Genomic DNA, 11966 nt, shown 5'->3' with positions numbered 1-11966 from the left:
ATCAAAATGCTATGTTGCTGACTAACTCCACAAAACAAGTAGTCACAAATCACTTAAGCATTCCTGTATGTCTAAAAAGCATCACAAAAATGTACGCAAATTAAACTAATAATCACTCATTTTTATTGACTCTCCTGTTCAAACATTTAGCATTCAAACTTCCTACATCATATGAGCTTGAAATATGTATTTACACCAAGCTCTTGTACATAGCGTAGCCAACATAAAAATATCTCTTTTACAACACGCCATTCAGATCCATTATATGTTTTACTTCTACATTGTGATTAGTTGAAGCTAGTAGATTAATTAAGTTATATTATATTAAACATTTTACATTTAGTTTAATAATTAAAAATAGCCTAATGGAAATGAAAGAGGAAAACAAAAACAAACACTATAGACAACAAATATTGATTCTAGTTTTCAAAGAAAAAATGGGCAATTCAGCAAAACACATTTCACAGCAAAACACATTTCACATTTCACTAATTCAGCATTACACATTTCACATTTCACTAATTCAGCATTACACATTTCACATTTCACAGCAAAACACATTTCACAAATTAGTAAGGACCTTTGAAGTTAATGAAACACAGCCATGCATTTGCAGTTCTCATTTGAATGTTTACGCCAGTAAACCTTGATCTCTCTCTGCTTGTTTTCACTGTTCATTTTCTAAATCAAATTTACTCAAAAGCCACTGAAAACAAGAGCAACATGCATCATTTAATTTTCCAATCATCTTTCCTATACCAATATTGCACTTTGAGAAGAAAAAACCCACAAACACAACACTATTCATGACTTGCTTTTAGGCTGCTTTAGATTATTGAACACTGTTGTTACGTTACATAATGGTCTCGCCTTAATTCATTGTATTGATTCATTAATTCAACCTGAGATCTTCAAACATATGCAGCACCCAGAATGTAGAATAGTCTAATGTTAAATGTGATACAGGGAACGCTGAACTTAAAAATATACACAATGTAATTTCTACACAGAACTGGAAAAAAGGGGAGGACTTCTGTGAAAGGAAAATTCCACCCCCAAACTATGTTTTGGTATTTGTTTCATTTGTCCATTGTTGACATAGTCCTAAACTATTTTTGTTGTCAGCAATCACATTTTCAAGATATGTCACATTCAAAATACAGAAATCAACCCTGTATGATGCATGTTGCATCATGAGATACAAAAAGCAGCATCATATGATACAATATTAATCATACGGAGGATGATATCTGTATTTTGAAAGTTGAATATCTTGAAAACCTGATTGTTGATAAGCAAAATAATGTGGGACTATGTCAACAATGGGCTAATGAAACAAATACCAACAAATCATTTTTGGATGTAGTTTTCCTTTAGGCTATTTGAAAAAAAAATAAGGGCATGATTGTCTTCTTTTTAATGCCAATCTAATCTGAAAAACAAGAACACAAAATGGGATTATAAATAAGTCAAACTGTTTTTAAATGAATTGGTTTCCATTCCAAATTCATTGTTTGCTCTCAAAAAACTAGAAGAAATTAGTTTTATCTCTCAGATTTGCATTTCAATGTAGTACAGCAAAAAAAGGTGTTTATACCTGAGACAGTGAGCTTAGTGGAACACTCTGCCCTGCCCAGGTTGTTCTCTGCGATGATTTTGTACTCTCCAGTGTCCTTGGGTCCAACCCTCAGTATGAGCATGGAGCAGACCCCACAGGTGTTGGAGATTAGGTAGTTGGTGTTGGTGTTGAGGCTGATATTATTACGGTACCATGTGACATGGGGTGTTGGATCCCCTCTGACAGCACAGCTCATGTAGCACTCATAACCTTGTGGTGCGGTGTGCATTTTCAACGGGACAAGGAACTTGGGAGGACGCTCTAGGTTGCAGGTCTTAGTCTCTGGCCTGTCCAGCACAAACCTTTCTGAAAACACAAACACAGAGACAACACGTACCTTGTTGAAGATTATAGTAGTTATTATACACATCCGAATTTGGCACATGGACAGAAATGAAAGCTCATGAAAGTGTAAATGTCCGCTCACCAGTTGCTGACCAAAAAAAACATATATTTAATAAAGCTTTAGCATTATACAATAATGTTAAAAGCGTTATTAATAAAGATTACTTCTGGGAGGAGCAAACCATGAACGGACACTTCCCTTCATCTAACGGCCAAATGACAAGCCGGGGAGACTGGACCAGTCAGTGCCCAAGCTCTCAGTTATTGGGATTTTAATTTATTTTTATTTTTTATTTCACCTTTATTTAACCAGGTAGGCTAGTTGAGAACAAGTTCTCATTTGAAACTGCGACCTGGCCAAGATAAAGCATAGCAGTGTGAACAGACAACGACACAGAGTTACACATGGAGTAAACAATAAACAATAAACAAGTCAATAACATAGTAGAAAATAAGATAATCTATATACATTGTGTGCAAAAGGTATGAGGAGGTAGGCAATAAATAGGCCATAGGAGTAAATTATTACAATTTAGCAGATTAACACTGGAGTGATAAATGAGCAGATGAACATGTGCAGATAGGTAGTGGTGTGGTGTGCAAAAGAGCAGAAAGGTAAATAAAATAAAAACAGTATGGGGATGAGGTAGGTCAATTGGATGGGCTATATACCGATGGACTATGTACAGCTGCAGCGATCGGTTAGCTGCTCAGATAGCAGATGTTTAAAGTTGGTGTGGGAGATAAAAGTCTCCAACTTCAGAGATTTTTGCAATTCGTTCCAGTCGCAGGCAGCAGAGAACTGGAAGGAAAGGCGGCCAAATGAGGTTTTGGCTTTAGGGATGATCTGTGAGATACACCTGCTGGAGCGCGTGCTATGGGTGGGTGTTGCCATCGTGACCAGTGAACTGACATAAGGCGGAGCTTTACCTAGCATAGACTTGTAGATGACTTGGAGCCAGTGGGTCTGGCGACGAACATGTCGAACATGTAGCGAGGGCCAGCCGACTAGAGCATACAGGTCGCAGTGGTGGGTGGTATAAGGTGCTTTAGTAACAAAACGGATGGCAGTGTGATAAACTGCACCCAGTTTGCTGAGTAGAGTATTGGATTACCAACAAGTGACCCCACAAATGTCCAGCCTTTTTGTATGTTAAGCAGTAAAACCACTCTGATGCATTTCAAAGCACATGGACACTAAAAAAGACTGGCCCAAAATCCACAGCTTTTACAAACCTTTTTTGCCTGTGATTTCCCACTTTGGTGATTCTGAAGGTTGAGAAGAGCCCATGTCATTCTTGGCATAGACACGAAACTGGTACTCTCTGCCAGGCATGATGTTACAGGCTGTGAACTTGTTGTTAAAGATGTGGTCTGCCACTGTGTGCCACGTTCTCTTGCTTGAGTCACGTTTCGACACCAGGTAGTACAGCCTGTCATCCCTCTTCTCATCAGGAGATGGTGACCAGGAGATGGTAACTGTGCCCGGTACGTTCTCATCTACCTCCACAGGACCTGGAGGTTTGGGCTCGTCTAGATCGGACCACAAATAATTATGTGATGAATGATTAACACTGCACCTCAACTGCTTTCAACTTGGTTATTAACAGAACCACAGTCAGCCATGTTATCAGCATCTCACCTGTAACTCTGATCTCAATGCTGAATGTCTCCTGGCCAACGATATTCTTGACCATAATGGTATAGATTCCTGTATCTGAGCGCTCTGAAGAAGGAATCAAAAGTTGGGATGCCCCTTCAGCATTACTGATGGTAACCCGTTTGGACACAGGCATGCCATCCTTCATCCAGGTAACATCTGGCCAAGGGGAGGCCTGTGAAGAATATCAGAATGTAATCACTACATCTACATAACAATGTTATACAACTGGTGAATAATTAATTTGGGTTCTCTCCATTTGTGTGACAGTGGATATTCTTTTAGACATAGAAATGTAAAAAAAACTATTTACACTGTACCTCAAAGTTCATGTTGAATCGTGCAGAATTCCCTGCTTGTACCACCATGAAACTCTTGACTTTTTGATCAGTGAATCTAGGCCTGACTGGATGATGCAGAAGCATAAGAACAACATTCACATTTTTTTGTGTCTACACAGTCAAAGTTGGGGGTGGGGTGGGGGGTGCTTGCAATCAAACTGGATCATCTCAATATGTTGATGCCAACAGGGATGTTTGAAATTCAAGGTCTTACCAGGGGGAGGCATAGCCAGGATGTAGTTGTCCAGCTCTTGTGGCTCCCCTTCTCCCCCGTCATTGGTGGCGATCACTCTCACCCAGTACATTGCCATTGACTTCATGCCTTTCACTGTGAAGGAGGTCATGGTGCTGGGGTTATTGTTACAGCGGTCCCACTCTGGACTTTCTGCTGGTCTAATCTCCACGAAGAATCCCTTGGCTTCATCCTCAACCCCCGCTTTCTCCCTTGGTTTAGTCCAACCCAGGGACAAGGTGGTGTAGGTGGAGTCTGTCACCTTCAGGTCAATTACTTTACCGGGGGGCTCTGAAATTACACAGTGACATAGTAATAGGTCTCTTAAAGCTATGGATTAATTTGAAAGAATATCTGCGTACACAAAGTACCATTGAGTATGACCTACTTTTTGGATCCCTGGCAAACACAAACTCAGAAGGAGTGCCAAATTCACCAGCTCCGGAGTTGTTGATAGCTGCCACACGGAATTCGTATTCCATACCCTCTATCACGTCCTTCACACCAAACTCCTTCTCTGTGGCACAAGCATACATACAAAACAATAGCGCAAGTTATGGGTGAAACTTTAATACTTCATGTATGGAAAAACATGTTTCCTGGTATTTGGAGATGAACAAGAAAAGAACAATACATTAAAACAGAAGTTGAAATGGTGAAACCTTTAATCTTATCATCTGCAGGATTGACAGGGCTCCAAAGATTGCTTCCCTTCTTGCGTTTCTCCATGTTATATCCCAGAATGTTGGTTCCTCCAGTGTTGGAAGGGGGATTCCATGTCAGAGTGATACAGTCCTTGAAGGCACTGACCACTTTGGGTGCAGAAGGGGGTCCAGCGTATGCTAAGTACAGAAATATGGTTTAGCGACAACTGTCGTCTGGTTCTGTATTAATATGTATACAAAATAAATCACTTAATTTCAGCATTAAAAAATGTGGTATTGTTATTCTGTACTAGACAATGCACATTGAGATTTACAAAATAACACATAGTATCCTGAATCACCCTAAATGGACCTCAAATATCTATGCGCCCACCTTTTGTGCCAGCCTGGACATCCTCTGTCTCCATCATCTCACTGCTGCCCATCTCAGTGTCGGCCTTGATTTTGTAACAGTACCTCCTGCCATGGTCCACATCACTGTCCTTGTAGTGGGGCTCTGGACCGATCGGACCCAGCTTCTTCCAGGTGTTGCGGCCTATCTGTTGACGTTCCAGGATGTAGTTTAGTATCTTACAGCCACCATCATCCTTTGGGGACCTCCACTTCACCTCAATGGCATTTTGAGAGGCTTCAATAATCTCCAGAGGTCCCAAGGGAGGGGTGGGCTTGTCTGTGAAGAAACAGATGCAGCTTTTACTCTGTGCTATTTCTCTTAGCGTCATACAATTTCTTCCTGAACTTAAGGGGACAGTGCAATATTGAGACCATTTATCTACTTACCCAGAGTCAGATGAACTGATGGATACCATGTGTATGTCTCTGCATGCAGTATGAAGTTAAGAGTTAGATTTTGCGAGCCAATACGAACTAGTTTTAACGCAATGACTGGAAGTCTACCGGAACAGCTAACATGCTACCACCTACTTCATTCCTACTGGATGCAGAGAAGTCAAAATGGTATCCATGAGCTCTTTTAACTCTGGGTAAGGAGATAAAGGGCTTAATCTTGCAATATCCCTTTAATTTATCACTTAAATATTGTAACTATTTTATTTATTATTAGATTTTATCTTGCATAGTTTGAAAAATAAAATTAGCCTAACTGACTTATAACAATCAGGTATTCACACCAAATCAAAGAGAAGTTCTTGCTTGGACCCAGAGAAAATAAATGTACCAGTTACAATGATCTTCGCAAAGGCCTCAACAGTTCCAAACTCATTTTTGAGTTTGAACTTGATTTCTCCAGTGTCTTTGCGCTGTAACTTGTTAAGAGTTAGTTGACTGTAACCCTCTCCATGCTCTATCTTGATGTTTGTGTCTTCTGATAGCTCCTCGCCGTCATGGTACCATTGGATCTTCATTGGATCCCGACCCACAAATGGTATCTTGAAAGTGGCTTTTTGACCTTTTTTAGTAATGATTGGGACAGTAAACTTCTTCAAGTCCTCTGTGTCGAATCTAGGTGGATCTACAAAGAAAGGTACAATAATATAATGAGTGAATTTAAGAATGTTATTAAATATAATGAATGCAGTGCTAAGATTACATGCAAGATAAAAAAAAAAGTTAAATAGATTTAGACCTTCAACAACAATCATGGCCTCTGTTTTACGCCCATCTGCCTCAAATTTGTATTTTCCAGCATAGTCATCTGAGATTTTGCTGATTTTCAGGGATTGGAAGAATCCATCTTTAGACATGGTAAGAACATCATCGGGTTGAATCTGAACAGGAAAACACAATATTTAGACTGATATATCTCTTAAATCTTAAAACAACTAATATTAGCTCATAACACAAACACTAAAACGCTATATAAGGACTAAACTATATTAATACAAATAATAACGTATTGGTGTTTTTCTATGGCCAGCATAATAATATGTATTGAAGTGGTGATTGGCTAAATTATACTGCAATGTAGATGCTCACCTCCTCTCCATTCAGGTACCATACCCCATCGACATTTTCCTTGCTCAGCTTACAGACTAGTTCGGCTGGGTCTCCCACTATGGCGGTGACGTCAGAAAGCCCAAGGTTGAAGTGAACGCCAGGGTCTGGAGGATTTACCAGATTTACAATTAGTGGTGGTGCTTAAATTGTAGCTCACCCTTATGTAATTACCTGCAGGGTGAGTGTTGGAATTCATATTAAGTAAAATAATTAAATTCGTTGCAATCTTTCTTTGTTATACAGTTCATGCATGTATTCATGGCACACAATACAGTCATCTTAGTGTACTGACTTACCTAAGCTCCGAGTCCTCAGAATCCTGAATCATACATTACTGTTTACATTTATTCAATTACATGTATTTTATTAAGCAGTTTATCTATAAAATACATGTTCAAATGTAAATTGTGATGTTTGAATATAAATGATTTAAGAGGTGTGATGGATTAAAAACAGACAACGTTGAACTTCAGCATAGTTGAAGATTGCAAAATGTCACTTCTACTTTGATTGTTTAAGCAAAATGTTGAAGATTGAGTTTTTCCATATTGTTATTTCAGGAATTTGTTGATGTGTTTTTATTTTCCGTTATATTCTCTTTCTGTTAGCCTGGATATGGCATGAGTATTATTCTTCACTCTTGGCCTTCATTCTTGTTTGCTGCCATAGCTCTTTGGTCAAGGTGATAATTGACAAGAGATATTCACATCTTCAGTGTACTGTGTGAAAAAAATGAAGCCATTCATTCTTGGCTATGACAATGGTTATGTGTAAGAGGTGCAGGTTTTTTTCATGTGACTTTCTAAAACATGAGGTTTTATCTTCCAGGCGGCTTCCAAAGCAAGAAGTCTTCATATATCTTTGTTTCTCTTTCTAAAGCTTGAGTTCTTCTTATTTAAGTGATAATGTCCGAGAAGCCGGTGTTTGGAAGATATATTGGTACGTGTGCTGTTAGGCCTGAGACGAAGTCGAGGGCAATATCACTTTTATACAATGGGTTACCAACATATTCAAATAATGATTGAAATATTTTCTTCTTATATGTTCACATCACCTTCCAAACCATCAACTCCATTCTTATGTATTCACACTTCAATCTTCATATATTTTCATGAGTTGCTGACGTTTCATGTTCATTTTTATCTTCTTGAAATATGGTTTGTGTCTTCTGTGATCTTCTGACGTGATTATGTTTTAGTAATGAGACCACATTTCGGGGATTTATTTCCGTACTAGGTTACACAGGCAAGAATGTTTGTTAAGACAAACAAACTACGAACACAGATGCTTTTTAAACATACTGTAGCACACACAAACACTAAGGCGGCGACATGGATGCAGTCATCCATCATTAATATGCCCTGCTAAAAAGTACTTGTAAACTACATGGTTTAATATAATTAAAAAGTTTCTATCAATTATGAAACATCTAGAATAAATGTAAATGTGCTGTATGATAATCAATGTCTATGTGAAGTATGAATTGTTAACCATTGTTAAAGCCACCCTTATTCAAGAACACCATCATCCCAAAGGGTCGGGGATCTAATAAGTAAGGATTAAAACCCAGCATTATTGTGAATTTTCACACGTTCTGTAAGCCCAGCCTCAAACCGGAAAAGTCATTTGTTTTATCAAATGACTTTGATCCTTGAAGGGTGCCTCCCATGCAGTAGTGAATGCAGTATCCATGATCTTACCAATGACCGTCTCCTGAAGAATTGGGCCTGGCCTTGTGCGGCCTGTGCGCTTGCCACGCTTAGCAGCTTCTGCTGGCTCGTTGGCCTCATCGGCACTTGAAGCCTCATCGCCACTTGCAGCCTCACCATTGTTGGCAGACGCACCACCGCTTGCTTGCCCGGCAGCACCAGCACCACCTCCGCTCTTTGCCTTTCCTTTTTGGACTTTGGCATCTTTGGCTGTGCCATTACTATTTGTCTTTCCTAGTAATGATTATTATAATCACTGTCAATCACTCATTGATTATTTGTCGACTATTGTTGGGTAAGGCATTTTAGATAACCCCAATTGTAACAGGAACAACAGCAATGACAACCACATCCACGATAACAAAAGCAACAATAGCAACATTCACAAAAACTATAACTTTAACACAGAAGGGGTGGTGAAGAATTTGGTTCCAATTCCTTATCCAATACAGTTCCAGAAACTGACAAACCTTACGTATCCATAACTACTCTGGTTAGTAGCTGGATGTAATTGACATTTTCCTCAAAATAAAACACATTTTGAGGAAATATGAAGACAATATCCTTTTACCTATAACTTATTTTTGTTGTACTTGAATAAGTAACCTGGCAAATTCCTTCACCAGTCTATGTAATGAAAAGAGAGCCCCTTGCCTGGTTAGAGCATTGGACAAGTAACCGAAAGGTTGCAAGATCGAATCCCTGAGCTGTCAAGGTAAAAACCTGTCGTTCTGCCCCTGAACAAGGCAGTTAACCCATTGTTCCTAGGCCGTCATTGAAAATAACAATTTGTCCTTAACTGACTTGCCTAGTTAAATAAAGGTTGAAAAAAAAGAGTCCCTTTTGCAAAAGCAAACATTCACAACTGGTCAACACAACGCACAAATAACATACAGAGGAAACATCGAAGCACACACACGTGGCGTATAAAACACAAACATTAGGTCATATTTGTATTTCAAAGAGTCAACGGTAATTATGTACATGTTGCATTTTACGTAAAGATTAGTAAGAGGTATGTTAAACTGTGCTTGTTATTATTTGTTAAAATAAGAAGGCAGTTAATAATCAAAAGAAAAAAAGATAACACAACCAACTCAGCACTTCCAGAGAAAGGTACTGGAGCTCGACTTGGTTGGAAATTCAATCTTTCCCTACTAAGTATTTATCTGAGGTTCAGACACAAAGTGATGGATGCTCCTACTAGGGACAGTAATTGTTTGTTTGGACATTATTTTGACATGGTTGGTGACCTGCAATGTGTATGCATTTTTCAAACCACTTCATCAAGTTTGTCAATATATTGTTTCGAACAGTCCACTCTAAAGTAAACAAATAGGCCTATGAATTTATGAACATGTATTTCAAATTATGATCATTAGTACATAATAATTTGGCAGATGTTATGTTTAACTACAGTGCCACAGTTTTAGTCAATTATTTCTGACTACATATGAAGGCATAGAGTGTGGGATCTATTTTGGTTGACAGTTATGGCGTAAAATTGTTTTGCTTTTTATCTCCCTTGATATAATGTATATAAACTTCAATAACAAACGCATCACACATTTGAGGGTTAATATTAATCCTAAATGTCAGTGTAAATATTAGGTTTCGGATTTCTTTGAGTAAACAAAGATTTCCTTCATTTATCAGGCCGGCGTGCCAAAGTCATTTCCGACAAATGACTTTGATATTAAACTAACCTGTTTCCATGCATGTTCATCAACCTTCACAACATCTTACCAACAAACTCTTCCTTGAGCAGTGGGCCTTGCCTTGTGCGTTTCCCACGTTTCCCCGATTGCTCACTTGAAGCTTCCTCATCATCATCTAATGGTGATCATCAATTTCAAGTTGATGTCAAACAATTTCAATTGTATGTATTTACCTTGTGAATTTTTGTATTTACTTTAAAGGCAAACTTATTTGTAATGAAGTTGGTTTGCTAGCACATTAATATGATCAAATCAGACCATGTTCCATATACTGATGTTGATTTATAATCATTTAAACTACAATATGGCAAAATGTGCAAGCTAATCATATAATTAGATGTTGCATCTCCTTTGACAATAATATACAATACTCGTCAAACGTTTGGACACACCTACTCATTCAAGGGTTTTTCTTTATTTTTACTAATTTCTACATTGTGGAATAATAGTGGAGACATCAAAACTGTGAAATAACACCGTATGGAATCATGTAGCAACCAAAAAAAGAGTTAAACAAATGAAATGTATTTTATATTTGAAATTCTTCAAAGTAGCCACCCTTTGCCTTGATGACAGCTTTGCACACTCTTGGAATTCTCTTAGCATGCGTTATGAGTTCGTCACCTGGAATGCATTTCAATTAACAGGTGTGCCTTGTTTGTGGAATTTCTTTCCTTCTTAATGCATTTGACCAATCAGTTATGTTGTGACAAGGTAAGGGTGGTATACAGAAGATAGCCCTATTTGGCAAAAGTCCATATCATGGCAAGAACAGCTGAAATAAGTAAAGAGAAGCGACAGTCCATCATTACTTTGACTGAACTTTATGTCTTAATCTGGACAATTTCAAGAACTTTGAAAGTACAGTCACAAAAACCATCAAGCTCTATGATGAAACTGGCTCTCATGAGGACCGCTACAGGCAAGGAATACCCAGCTACCTCTGCTGCAGAGGATAAGTTCATTAGAGTTTACCAGCCTCAGAAATTGCCGCCCAAATAAATGCTTCACAGAGTCAAGCAACAGACACATCTCAACATCAACTGTTCAGAGGAGAATGCGTGAATCAGGCCTTCATATGGTCAAATTGCTGCAAAGAAACCACTACTAAAGGACACCAATAGAAAGAAGAGACTGCTTGGACCAAGAAACACAAGCAACGGGCATGGTTGCGGTGGAAATCTGCGGTGGAAATCTGTCTGATTAGTCAAAATGTAAGATTTTTGATTACAACCGCCATGTCTTTGTGAGACGCAGAGTAGGTGAACGGATGATCTCCGCATGTGTGGTTCCCACCATGAAGCATGGAGGAGGAGGTTTGATGGTCTGGGGGTGCTTTGCTGGTGACACTGTCTGTGATTTATTTTGAATTCAAGGCACACTTAACCAGCATGGCTACCACATCATTCTGCAGTGATATGCCATCCCATCTGATTTGCGCTTAGTGGGACTATCATTTGTTTTTCAACAGGACAATGACCCAACACACCTACAGGCTGTGTAAGCGCTATTTTACCAAGAAGGAGAGTGATGGAGGGCTGTATCGGATGACCTGGCTTCCACAATTACCTGACCACAACCCAATTGAGATGGTTTGGGATGAGTTGGACCACAGAGTGAAGGAAAAGCAGCCAACAAGTGCACAGCATATGTGGGAATTCTTTCAAGACTGTTGGAAAAGCATTCCAGGTGAAGCTCTATGATGAAACTGGCGCTCATACG

General features: G+C 38.9%; 1 protein-coding gene across 7 annotated transcripts in view; it reads right to left on the bottom strand.

Moving 5' to 3' along the window:
* Positions 1–100: 100 nt before the first annotated feature.
* LOC118388226 (immunoglobulin-like and fibronectin type III domain-containing protein 1) overlaps positions 101–11966 on the bottom strand; it is a 31032-nt gene continuing 19166 nt past the window's right edge. For 5 of the 7 annotated variants that reach the window (XM_035777058.2, XM_035777059.2, XM_035777061.2 and 2 more), the window contains 14 exons: positions 10273–10359; positions 8518–8760; positions 6797–6921; positions 6447–6588; positions 6039–6332; positions 5235–5531; positions 4859–5038; positions 4585–4713; positions 4179–4487; positions 3944–4029; positions 3606–3798; positions 3200–3496; positions 1598–1924; positions 101–1432 (listed from right to left, as the gene is read on the bottom strand). In XM_035777058.2, coding sequence (XP_035632951.1) covers positions 1428–1432; positions 1598–1924; positions 3200–3496; positions 3606–3798; positions 3944–4029; positions 4179–4487; positions 4585–4713; positions 4859–5038; positions 5235–5531; positions 6039–6332; positions 6447–6588; positions 6797–6921; positions 8518–8760; positions 10273–10359 — 2714 coding nt within the window. In that variant the 3' untranslated portion in view covers positions 101–1427. The remainder of the gene's footprint in view (positions 1433–1597; positions 1925–3199; positions 3497–3605; positions 3799–3943; positions 4030–4178; positions 4488–4584; positions 4714–4858; positions 5039–5234; positions 5532–6038; positions 6333–6446; positions 6589–6796; positions 6922–8517; positions 8761–10272; positions 10360–11966) is intronic. The other 2 variants (XM_035777063.2, XM_035777066.2) reach the window with 2 other exon arrangements.

The sequence above is a fragment of the Oncorhynchus keta genome, chromosome 10, assembly GCF_023373465.1.
Source record: "Oncorhynchus keta strain PuntledgeMale-10-30-2019 chromosome 10, Oket_V2, whole genome shotgun sequence".
Lineage (NCBI taxonomy): Eukaryota > Metazoa > Chordata > Actinopteri > Salmoniformes > Salmonidae > Oncorhynchus > Oncorhynchus keta.
This window is presented reverse-complemented; position numbering and strand designations above follow the sequence as displayed.